The sequence below is a fragment of the Peromyscus maniculatus genome, chromosome X (assembly GCF_049852395.1).
Source record: "Peromyscus maniculatus bairdii isolate BWxNUB_F1_BW_parent chromosome X, HU_Pman_BW_mat_3.1, whole genome shotgun sequence".
Lineage (NCBI taxonomy): Eukaryota > Metazoa > Chordata > Mammalia > Rodentia > Cricetidae > Peromyscus > Peromyscus maniculatus.
In genome coordinates, this window is record NC_134875.1 from 123,125,217 (window position 1) to 123,138,421 (window position 13,205).

At 40.3% G+C, this 13,205-nt stretch overlaps 1 protein-coding gene across 3 annotated transcripts in view; it reads right to left on the reverse strand.

Moving 5' to 3' along the window:
* Positions 1-8,525: 8,525 nt before the first annotated feature.
* The window catches only part of LOC143271009 (uncharacterized), a 171,909-nt gene continuing 167,229 nt past the window's right edge, over positions 8,526-13,205 (reverse strand). For 2 of the 3 annotated variants that reach the window (XM_076562691.1, XM_076562690.1), the window contains 3 exons: positions 10,054-10,186; positions 9,107-9,214; positions 8,526-8,643 (listed from right to left, as the gene is read on the reverse strand). In XM_076562691.1, coding sequence (XP_076418806.1) covers positions 9,111-9,214; positions 10,054-10,186 — 237 coding nt within the window. In that variant the 3' untranslated portion in view covers positions 8,526-8,643; positions 9,107-9,110. The remainder of the gene's footprint in view (positions 8,644-9,106; positions 9,215-10,053; positions 10,187-13,205) is intronic. The other variant, XM_076562692.1, reaches the window with a different exon arrangement.

Sequence of the window (13,205 nt, forward strand, 5' to 3'; positions counted from 1 at the left end):
AGAACAGAACAGACACTATACTAAACATAGGTTTAGGCAGTGGTAGCACATACCTTTAAACCTCACATTCAGAAGGTGGAGATCCATCTGGATCTCTGTGAGTTCAAAGCTACACTGGAAATGGCCAGGCATGGTGGCACATGCCTTTAATTCCAGGAAGTGATGGCAGGAAGCAGAAAGGTATATAAGGCATGAAGATCAGAAACTAGAGTCTTTTTAAGCTTTTAGGCTTTTAGCAGCATTTCAGCTGACATTCATTCAGATGAGGATTCAGAGGCTTTCAGTGTAAGGAAACAGGATCTGCTGAGAAGTTGGCAAGGTTAGCTGTGGCTTGTTCTGTCTCTATGATCTTTCAGGTTTCACTCCAATATCTGGCTCTTGGTTTGTTTTTATTAAAAAGACCTTTTAAGATTCATGTTACAACTAGAGATTCATTTGCTTTGAATTGTAATTCTTCTTGCATTGTGGTCACATAGAATACATAGAGGCATTTATTTTATTTTTCTGATTTTCTTTTAAATATTTGTTTGGTGTCCCATTACATGGTCTTTTTCATAGCATACATAAGGTCCTGAGTAGAATGCATTATGGGGATATTTGGGTAAAATGTTCTGCAGATATACTTTATATCTATTTGATGTACTATTTTCTTTAATTGTGATGTTTCTTGATTTCCTTTTATCCTGATGATTGTCTATTGGTGAAAGTGAGGTATTAAAATCATCTGTTGTTGTTGGGTTTGAGTTAATCTATGTCTTTGATTCTGGTAGTATGCTTCTTGTGGAATTGTATGCACCAGGATTTGGTACATATCTATTAAGGATGATCATGTCTTTTGAGTTCATTAGTCCCATGGTTGTAATGAAATGTCCCTCTTGATTTTTTCTGGTTAGTTTGAGATTTAAGTCTATTTTTTCAGATATTAGGGCAGCAACACCTGCTTGCTTCCTGGTTCATTTGGTTGAATTACTTTTTCCAATTAATTCACTTTTAAGGTTGTGTTTATCTTTAATTCTAAGATGACAACAGAAAGGTAACCTTTTTACAATTAAAATTTTTTATTTATTTTACATCCTGATTGAAGTTTCTCCTCCTTCCTCTCCTCCCAAATATTAATTGAATAATTTTTTCTTCTTTTGAGAATTATCTACTCAGCCATTAGCCCATTTATTGATTGGATGATGTGTTCTTTTGGTCATTTTTTAAATTTTTTTTATGTTTTTGTTTTTGGTGTTTTTTAAATAAATACATGTATTTATTCATTCATTCATTCATTCATTCATTCATTCATTCATTCATTTATTTTACATCCCAGTTGCAATTTTCCCTCCCTCGTCTCCTCCTAGGCCTTCTCCCCCACCCACCCTCTGTTACCATGCCTCAATCCACTCCTCCACTATTTCTGTTTAGGAAAGTGCAGTTCTCCCATTAGTATCAACAAAACATGTCATATCAAGTTGCAGTAAGTCTAAGCACCTGCCCATATATGAAAGCTGGGCAAGGTGACCTAGTATGAAGCATAAGGTCCCAAAGGCCTGTAAAGTCAGAAGACAGTCCCTTTCCCAACTGTTAGGAGTCCCACAAGAGGACCAAGCTACACAACTGTAACATATATGCAGAGTGCCTAGGTCAGTCCCATGCCCACTTCCTCATTGTTAGTTCAGTTTCTGTGAGACAAGAAAATGAATTTTGTTTCCTAATCCACTCAGGTAACATGTGTCATTTGATTGGAAATTTCAGGCCATTAATATTTAAAGTTATTATTGAAAAGTGCTTGTTGATTACATTAACTTTTTCTTTTTGCTATTTGTATTCTTACCATACAATGTGTTTCAGCGATTATAGCACAATTTCTTTCATTTCTATTGTCTTTTGGCTGTGCTTATTCCTCTTTTGATTCCAAAATATTGCCTCCAGCAGTCTCTGTAGTGATAATTTGGTGGACATGTATTTTTGTAGCTGTTTATATACTAGAAAGTTTTCCTTTCTCCTTCAACTACGGCAGACAGTTTTGCTGGGTATAGTAGTCTAGGTTGGCATCCAGTCTTTTTTTTTTTTTTTTGGTTTTTCGAGACAGGGTTTCCCTGTGTAGCTTTGCGCCTTTCCTGGGACTCACTTGGTAGCCCAGGCTGGCCTCGAACTCACAGAGATCCGCCCGGCTCTGCCTCCCGAGTGCTGGGATTAAAGGCGTGCACCACCACCGCCCGGCCGGCATCCAGTCTTTTAGAACATGGAGGACATTGTTCCAGCCTTCTCTGGATTTTAAAATTTCCATTGAGAAATCAGCTGTTATTCTGATGTATTTTCCTTTATATGTGACTTGTGCTTGTTCTCTTTAGCTTTCAATATTCTTTGTTGTTTATGCTTAGTGTTTGAGTTATGATATGCCATAGGAAGTTTCTTTTCTGTTCCTGTCTATTTAGTTTTCTGTGTGCTTCCTGTATCTGTATGGATTTTTTTGTTAGTTTGGGAAGTTGTCTTCTATGATCTTGTTGAATATGTTGTCTATGCTACTAGTCTGAGATTCTTCTAAGTAATTTGAAAAATTGGTCTTTTCATAGTGTCCTAAAATTTCTGCACATTCCCTTTATCTGTTTAAAAAAACTTGTTGTGTACCTACACAGAAAAGTGTAGTGTTTTCCCCTCATCAAGGAAACTTCTTTTGCAAGAGGCAGAGATTACTACATAAAAACAAAACCAATAGACATGTAGAGTCTAATGCCAGTGAATATATCTACAAGTTATATTTAGGAATATATATGTATGTATTTGAGTGTATAGATGTGTATATACATAGGTTTTTGCATATATATACATATATGTATGTATTATATAATATATACACATACAATAAAAATTAGTGAAAAAATAGATCACAGATTTGAAGGAAGGCAGGGAGAGATATATGGGGGGGGGTTGGAGGGAGGAAAGAGTAGGGAGAGATGTTGTAATTATATTATAACAACAAAAAACTTATTTATATTCTTTACTAGTGTGATTTAATCCTTCTACTTCATCCTCTGTCATGATATTTTATCTTCTACTTGATCCAATCTATTTATAAGGATTTCCCGCAGTTTTCTGATTGGTTTATTGAGTTTTTCAATTTCACTTTCCTTTTAGCTTGAATTCTCTTCAGTTTCTAAGCACTGTATTGTCATAGTCACTTCAAACGAAGTGACTAAGGCCAAAAGACCTTGTATTTTCTCTGCATTATTAGAGTGTTTATTTCTATTTTGTTTAATTCATTGAGCTGTTTTTTTTTCCCACGTGTTCTTTTGTGCTTTTATACTCCTTGAATTATTTGATGATGTTAATGATTGTTTTATAAATTCTGTATTCTGGGGCTCATCTATAGACATAATATTGGACAACATTTCTAAGGGTCTGATAAATTTTGGAGGAATTGTACTGTTTTCTTTCAATGTATAGTTGACCTTTCATTTATTTTTGAGATGAGACCTGAGCATGTAAACTTTTCTGTTGTGTGATGTTGCATTCCAGGCTGTCTATTAGTTTGATGTTAGGCTTTAATTAATTAACTAATTAATTAATTTTGTTGCCCAAGCTTGGTTGATTTCTGATCAGGTGTGAGGAGTTGGAAGGTCAATCCAGTGTTGATTTTGGATTGTAGGAAAGATTATGATTCAAATTTAGTTTTAAGGAAGAAAGCATGTGAATGGGACAAATTGCTGGATCTGCATATGTGGTGTGCAACCTGTGCTACCCCAGCTTTGCCTGGAAGTGTGAGGATGGTGTGGGTGGGCATTCACCAGGCTAGATGACATACAGGCTATATGAATGAGGTAGACTCAGGGTTGGGGCATGGTGTAGACTGATGAGGATCCAGAGACTCAGTAGGCTAGGCCAGCACAAAAATATGTTCACAAGACTAGGTACAGAGGTTGGTTATGGTATAGGCTTTCTAGGACCCAGGTGTCTCACCATACTGGACAAGAACACAGGATTTATTATTTAAATGGACTTGAATATTGAATATGTCATGGGTGGGCTGAGCTTCTGCAGCCTTACCACATTGGTCTGGTGCAAAGGCTATGTGACAGGGAGAGACCTGAATGTTGGAAACTATACAGATAAACTAACTAGACTAGGTATGGGGATTGAAAAAAGTGGGAAAGGGTAAGGGTCAAGCAGACTCACCAGGCATGACCAAAGTACAGGATGTGTGATCTGGATTAAAGGTGTGTCTTTCTGCCTCAAGATCCAGATTAATGGCATATCTTTTTCTCAGATCAAAAGTTGTGGACTAAAGGCATGTCTTCCTACCTCAGAGATCTGGATTACAAGTGGATCTTTCTACTTCAAATCAAGCAAAAATCCCTTATGGGTGTACCCTCCATTTGTGTTTTTAGTTAATTCTAGATGTAGTCAAGCTGACAATCAAGAGTAGGCATCACACTCAAGAACATGTGAAAGGGGTTCCCTCTCTTGCAAAAGGAGTCATTTCCCTTACCTCTGGCAGAAGGAGCTTTGGACTCTCCATTAACAGGCACCTGTGGCTGCATATCCAAGTCTATGTTAGCCTACAGGCTCCCTCATTCCCTATTCACAAGTACCTGGTACCCATTGGAAAACCACTATGATAGCCTCCTGGCCCTTCTCACCTAAGACCCTGGTCCCTTTATTCCCCTACCCATCCTGGCTAATCTTGCTATTTCTTTATTTCTTCTCTCTCCACTATTCTTTCCCTCTCTCCTGCTTCTTTAGCCCTGGCCACATCCAGTTTACTTATTTTTTCTCTCTGTACTGAACTTTTTCATATGCTTCTGGATATTTTCTCTCTCTTACCTACAATAAAAAACCTCCCTAAAAATGGAACAGCCATGTTGGCAATTTCTTCACTTGCTCTCCCTCACATACATCTGATGCTGAGAAACAGGGAGGGGCATAAATGGGCCCCCACTCCCAAGTGACCTGCCCTCTCCTAACAGAACCAAGCTGTCTGAGTCTTTTTGTTTCTGTTTTGTTTTAATTTCACATCTATGGATGTTTTGCCTGCATGTATCAGTTCCTGACAGGTCCCTGGGAACAGATGGCATGACTTGCCATATGGGTGTTACAAATCAAACCTGGGTTATCTGGAAGAAAACCAATGCACTCAACCCCTGAGACATCTCAAACTCCCATTTTTAACAAGCTCACAGAGTATAGTCTAAAACTTCACCATTCCTTTGTAGAGAAAGTTTAGAGGATTAGATAGACTTGTGAATGAGAGAGGAGGTAAACACTTGAGGGCACAAGTCACTGGGATCCTAAGAAGGCACAGATGGCCTCTGGAATCTGAGTCAAGTGTTAAAACTTGAGGTTGATGTCATTCTGTTCATAAATAAGCACAGAGAATGAACATTGGATCTGTGGGCTATTTTCCTTTATCAGTGCTATAGGAAGTGTCCTAGGTCTGTGACTGTGTCAGAAGGAGAGGCAAACTAAATTCCTTGGTGAAGGGCCCTTTTTCTCCCATGGTTTTCATCTCATGTCTTTCTGTCTTGCCTCACCTGTGCCTGTCTTATGAATCAAATATTGTCAATCATACTCTGCACTGAACCACACTATCTTTCCCATTTCCCTTGACCAATTAAATAATGGACTGAGAACAGTCACAAGGCTTTAGGGCTTTAAGGCCTTTTCTCTGTATTTATACACACATACACACTCACACATAAACAAGGTACCACCACAGTATCTGACACTTACTTTGCTACATTAAAAAGGTACCGATGCTAGTTCTTTTTATTTTGTTTGTTGGTCAGCACATGCTACACAGGAGAATCTCCTACCATGTACCAATCACTTACACATAGTACATATGTATGTCAGTGTTAATATTTCCCAGATATTGCCTAAAGTCACTCATGTACAAAAATATTAGTTCTCGGGGGGCTGGAGAGATGATGGCTCAGGGGTTAAGAGCACTGGCTGCTCTTCCAAAGGTCCTGAGTTCAATTCCCAGCAACCACATGGTGGCTCACAACCATCTATAATGAGATCTGGTGTCCTCTTCTGGCCTGCAGGAATACATGCAGGCAGAACATTGTATACAAAATAAATAAATAAATCTTTAAAAAAATTGTTCTCATAGGTGAGGCTTTTCTTTTTAATTACAGATGATTAGAAACTAAATTGTAATATCAAAGAAGTTGTGAGCAAAAACATTTAACAAATAAGAACTGTGCACTGAGAGAAGTCCTAAAATACTGAAAATATACACTATAGAACACTATTCAGTTGTAAAGAAAAGTGAGATCATGAACTTTGGGGGTAAATGGATGGAACTAGGGATGATCATATTAATGAGGTAACAGTCACAGAAAGATAAATGTCACATGTTCACTCTCATAGGCATCTCCTAACTAAAATTCTTCAGATGTGAGTTCATATCCAGTAATAGCAGAAAGAGACTATTTCTGGGGTGGAGGAGGAGTAACAGGTAAATACCAGGGAAATGGGAAAAGGGGAGCTCTAATTAGTGAAGGAGAGTGAGAAAAATACAGAATGAGGAGGAAGGAAGATAAAATATCAGTAAGGATTCTGAAAATGTTGTAAGAAATTATACTGTTAACCTAAAAAATAAAGCTATAACACACACGTCTGGGTATAAATACACATGTATCATTGAAATGGAAATTTCTCATGTGTGCTGGCAATGCTCTTTCTCAGATCCAAAGATCACCCAATGAAATCCCAACACCAGGCATGAGAAGAGTTCATTTGAGTTCATTGTCAGGGTTGTCGAAAGACACACAAAACATACAAGATATTGCTATTGCCCTTGCCTGTCCCCTAGAGGTGGAAAGTAAGTCTCTTTTACTGAAGATGACATGCATTTTAGAAATAGGTCCTAGAGGCCCCTGAACTGGACCTGAATTGAAGACCTCCTCCCTGATGGCTACATTTCAGGGGACCAGAAGGCACCATGCAAGCTTCTGAATGAGGGAAGCAACCAACAATCCTCCCCAGCTATGATGCTTATAAATCACAACCAAGACCCACAAGGCATGATAACCAGAAGGGAGCAGTAGTGGCATGCATATATGAGTGGGTACTAACAGCTCTCTAATTGGACTAAAGCCATGCTCAACTAGAGGGAGCTGGTGCTTGATACTGGAAACCTAGCCAACTACCCAGACAAGTGAAGTCATAGATCTTAGAGAACCTATAAACAACATTAAACAGGCATAATCCCTGACAACAATCTCCATAGACACCTTTCTTGTGGTGAAAGACAGGTGACAGTGTGAAACCTGAGAATCTTGAGGAGAAAAGACAAAATCCACGATTGTCCAATTAAAGCAAGCTGTATTTTGGAGTACACCTGGGACTGGTTATCTGGTTGTCTCACCCTAAGTTGGGATATGAGAAAGCAGCCCCTGCTCGCCTCTTGAAGTCCCTTTATAGGAGGGGTAAACTGTTTATAGGGGCAAGAGAGTTGGCTGTTATACATTGTTAGAAAGATATAATGAAAGGAAAGGAACAAGGGTAAGGATATACATCATGTGAGTGGGGTCGCAAGTTTAGTGTAGGGTGAAAAACATGTTTTGAAGTTTACATCACATCTAAGAAACAGGAACTTATTTTTAACTACAAATTGAAACCTTAACTTGCAAGGACTTAACACAAGACAAACAAATTATTCTTAACTGTCTTAAGTGCCAACAAAACTCTTACCCTGCAAGGTATATTTATTCCTGTTTTGGTATCCCATTAACTTGAAAGGTATATTTTTCCTGTTTGGCTTTCCAATTAACTTGCAAAGCATATTTTTCCTGTTTTGGACTTCCATTAACTTGCAAAGTATATTTTCTCCGTTTTGTTCTCTAATTACCTTGCAAGGTATATATTTCCTGTTTGTGTCTCCTATTAACTGCAAAGTATATTGTTCCTGTTTTGGTCTCACAATAGTTATGCATAGTAGCTACATTGTGTGTGTGTGTGTGTGTGTGTGTGTGTGTGTGTGTGTGTGTGTGTGTGTGTTTAAATTACCTAAATTAAAAGACAAGTGCTGTTTTCAATATTCAAAATTCAAAAATAAGGGCAGTGAAATTCAATACTGAAAAGGACTGACAGAGTTTGATTCCTAAGATATGTTTGAAAACACTATAGCAACATGCTTTAGGTGAATGCATGCTCAGTGAACTACTGACATCCAATGCAGTTTTCATACAATGAGTAAAGTGCTATGTGAGTCCTTATCAAAGAGTAAGTGCACTATTGACAGAGTTCTAGTAAGGGCAAGGACAGTTCTCACAGAGGGACAGGTACACACTATGACTATGGCAATGAACTACATATTACCCTGGGAAGAGAGGTTTTGACACAGAGCATGAAAAACACTACAGAGTAGTAATGACTCAGTAAGAGCAATGCTTATGGAATGCTTCACAAATGGTGAGAACAATGGCTGCCAAATGGCACAGGATTAGAAAAAAAATGTTTGCAGAGTACTTGCAAAAGGGTATGAACAATGCATGTGGCATAAAATAAGAACACTAATGCTGGACTCTTCATATTGGAAATTGTCTTTTCATTGAGGTACACCTGTTGTTTAGGGTTCCAGAGATGTGCCCATGATGTTGAATGTCCACTATGTTCTTCTCATCACGGGGTTAATTCACACATCTGGGGCTGAGAAAAAGCATGAGAAGAAAAAAATGTCATTGAGTCCACACTGGTCTGTCACCACTTCCTCCTGCTCTGCAAAGCACACACACTCCCCTGCTATCCAAGTTCAGCCCCCCTTCATCTACAAGCGAATCCTGTTCTTGAAGCACAGTGTTTACCACTCCTGGCATAGAAAGAAAGAAAGGTGTGGCCTGCATATGGAGAGCTGGCCTGGAGTTTGAGAACCCCAAGTACCTTGGGTAAGCAAGGATCCACAAAATAAGAACATGGTAGAGAATGCACATGAGATTTCTCTCAGCTTCAATGTTGCACCTCAAAAGATTAGAAGAGGCGATGATGCAGGATAACAAAGAAGCAGATGAGATTTCAGTATCGTAAGAGTATCAAATCACACTTTGAGGGCAGTATCATAAGAGAAAGAAACACTTTGCGGGGGCAGGTTAGGGGATGTCAGTGGGTGACTTACATGTTTAATCGTTTTCTTCTTCAGGTTCGCTGACCTCCTCATGTGTTGGGAGATGCTTACTTTGCAGCACACTGTGCTTCCTGATTCCTTTACACATCCTCCTGGATCCTGATGTGGGAAATATTTGTCCCATGAATATTGGGTCAGGTGAGGAATTTTCTGCAATGTTTTGTCAGGAAAGGTGAGAGCTTTCCCTCAAATGTGCCCTTGGGCCTTGTCCATGTTCTGGCTTGCACATCTTCTGGCTCAGAGAGACTGAGAGATTGGACACCCACCAGATCAGAACATGAGCCATTTCTTGTTTCATCTTGTGGCCTCTGAAACTGTCACATGTACATTCCACACCTCTTCACTCACTAGAGCATTTCCTCATCTGCCCTACTTTGTTCAGTGGGTATCCCATGTCAACAAACATTTCTAGGTTGTCTGGTGGGGTGGAATCGCTTGAACAATTTTCAGGTGCTGAGGCCTTGTAGACTTATTTTGGAATGTGAAGGAACTTATGAACTTCAATTGTTCAATCCCGGGGCTGGAGAGATGGCTCAGAGGTTAAGAGCACTGACTGCTCTCCCAGAGGTCCTGAGTTTAATTCCCAGCAACCACATGGTAGCTCACAACCATCTGTAGTGAGATCTGGTGCCCTCTTATGGCCTGCAGTCATACATGCCATATACATAATGAATAAATTAAAAAAAAGAAATATACATTTGTTCAATCCCAACATATAGTATCTGGGGTTCACTGTTGAGAAGACTTGTCCAATGTCATATGGCATTAGAGAGGACAAATCACACACAGTGTGTTAATTCCTGTTCTAACATCAGGTAAGTGAACTGGTCACCCCAGTGTACCCAGAGATAGTGCAGGCCCATGACATACAGCTACACCACACCATAGAACAGAGACAGGGAAGCCAGAAGTGCTGTTTCCCCAGGCTGCCTTCTCACCTGATGCCTTCTTCCTGTGCCTCTCACAGATAGGTTGTTTGCCCTGGGGGAAGAGGTTCTTCCAAGATTGACCTGAGCCACATGCACTTGGTAGTCTTTTGGGATTGTCTTCTCCTCCTGGCCTCATCTGTATCTTTAAATTGTGGAGAGTACTATAATCAGTATTAGTGGCATTTCTGTAGTGCTTTAGTGGGTACAAACTTTTCCCCATGCATTACATTTACATACTCTCAGTATCTGCAGGACGTCATTACATCACCCTTACTTACATGATCAGGAACCTGGAAGCTTAAAGGGAAAAGGAATGGCCTGAATGAATCAGGTTTATAGGGCTATAATGCTGGTCTTTCTCATCTGCCCAGAATGACTTTCTTGTAAGCAGAAAATGTGAGTATGTGAGATAAAGATGTGAACATGTGAAATAAAGATGGTACAGGGAAGAAAGCTGTTGAGGAATCCACAGGGTCTGTGAAGACAGAGATTCTGTGAAATCTAAAGTTTAACTGATAAACTTGTAGCACCAGAGAGCTACTTGGAGAGCAAATGTAACAGTGAATGGAGGGGATGAAAGACCAATGGACCAGGATGTTGTGAGGAAGTAAATGGAAGGAAAGGAGAAGAAAGAATAAGCAACAGAAAATGATGTAGGTATAAAAGGAGGGGACACATGGTCTAATCCTCTTCAGCACACTGCATGTGTATGATAGTTTCAGTGGGAATGGTGTCCACAGGATAATATTTTGTTGGGTTCTGTGGTGGTTTGAAAGAAAATGGCCCCCATAGGGTGCGGCACTATTAGGAGGTATGACTTGTTGGAGTAGGTGTGGCCTTGTTGGAGGAAGTGTGTCATTGTGAGGCTGGGCTTTGGGGTTTCCTATGCTCAAGCTACACTCAGTGTGGCACATAGTTGCTTCTGCTGCCTGCAGATCAAGATGTGTAACTCTCAGCTCCTTCTCCAGCACCATGTCATCCTGCATGCCACCATGCCACCTGCCATGATAATAATGGACTAAACCTGTGAACTGTAAGCTAGCCCCAATAAAGTGTTTCACTTTATAAGAGTTGCTGTGATCATTGTGTCTCTTCACAGCAATATAATGGCAGATAAGAAAATGTGGAATTAGGCAAGGTGAACCTCAACCAAATCTGATTCGATAATAGGCTGTCATTGGTCACTAATCCTTTCATCCAGCTTCCTCATTCATGGAGTGTGAGGACAATTGTAAGAGCCATGCCATATTGCCCACCTGTGTTAAGTTTCTGTTGTCCAGTATTGATCTACTAACCTGAAACTTATGACATGCCTGGACAAGTCCTGAGTTATTAGAAAAATAACTTAACATTTCCTTATCTTTCTGATACACTGACCATTAGTAACAATGTTTTGTGGTTTGGTTGCTTGGTTGGGTTGTCTGGCAACTTAACAGTCCCCTGATTGCTGTGGGATGTTCTGTATGTCCTGTGGGAGCCCGTTCTTGGGTTCTTCATGGCTTTACCCAGCAGGTCCACATAGAGGATGATTAGGACCATGGGCCTGAGTACAGGTGTCTGAGATGGTCTGCACTTGGCTGTGCTGTGGGATGGTCTGTATGTCAAGTTGCTCTGATTGGTCAATAAATAAAACTTGATTGTCCATGGCTAGGCAGGAAGTATAGGCGGGACTAACAGAGAGAAGAAAAAGAACAGGAAGGCAGAAGGAGTCACTGCCAGCCGCCACCCTGACAAGCAGCATGAAAAGATGCCAGTAAGCCATGAGCAGCATGGCAAGGTATAGATTTATAGGAATGGATTAATTTAAGCTATATGAAGAGTTAGTAAGAAGCCTGACATGGCCATACAGTTTGTAAGCAAAATAAGTCTCTGTGTTTACTTGGTTGGGTCTGAGCGGCTGTGGGACTGGTGGGAGATAAAGATTTGTCCTGACTGTGGGCCAGGCAGGAAAATTCTAGCTACACCTGATCTTTTCCCAAAGAAAGTTTCCTGGTCTGCTTACTATAAAACCTGCCTGAGGAAAAAAAATTCAGCTTATTCATAATATTGTTTTGCTGTTAATTCTTTGTGTCTCTTGTCCCTTTCATTTGCCATTCCCCCTTCTAGGGTCTCTGCCAAAGATCCCGCTGGTACAACCAGCTGAAAGAAAGCATTTTCTGAGCTTCTAAATGCTTTTTATTTTCTGTTTCTTGTTTGTATTTTTGTTTCTGAGATACTGTATCCCTGTGTACCTTATTCATAGCTAAGCACCAGACCAAGCTCCAGGAATCCAAATGAAGAGAGGGAAGAGGGATTCTACGAGCAAGGTGATAGGGAAATCTATAGAGACAACTGAACCAAGCTAGTAGGAACTCACGAACTTTAGGCCAACAGCTGTGGAGCCTCCATGGGATTGCACTAGGCCCTCTGCATAAGCGAAACAGTTGTGTAGCTTGGTCTATTTAAGAGGTCTCTGGCAGTGGAAGCTGATCTATCCCTGGTGCATGAGCTGGCTTTTTGGAGCCCATTCCATATGGTGGAACCCCTTGCTCAGCCTTGATGCAGGGGCAAGGGGCTTAGACCTGTCTTTACTGAATGTACCAGGCTTTGATGACTTCCCATGGGAGGCCTTACCTTTTTGGAGGATGGGGTGGGGGTGAGTTAGGGGAGAAGGGGGTGGGAGTGAAAGGAAGGATGAGAGGGGGATCTGTGGTTGGTATTTAAAATGAATAAAAAAATTTCTTAATAAGAAAAAAATAAAAAGGAAAAAAAAGAAACGTCTTGGTGTCAAGATCCCAGAGACCCAAGTTTATAGGCATGTCTCAACACTCCCAGACAGTGACTTTGTTTAAATAGTATGATAATAAAACAATTGAATGTTTTCTGTTAGGATCCCTGCTTTGCATTTTGAACCCCAACTTTCTCCTCGCTCACCACCAACTCCTAGATCCCTTAACCCTCTACATAGCAGTGCAATCTGAAACTGTGGAAGCTCCTATTTCATAAGAACTTGTGTGACTCTAAAGGTTCCTCTGGGCCCAGAATGTGGATCAGGCAGTTCCCAGGTACAGACAACATCCTGAAAGAGACCACAGTGGGAAGAGTTCACAGTGAAAGCCACGTAATTTCCCAGATAGGCCAGTGGCCCATTCACAGAGCAGAGGCCAGCTAGTGCTTCCTGC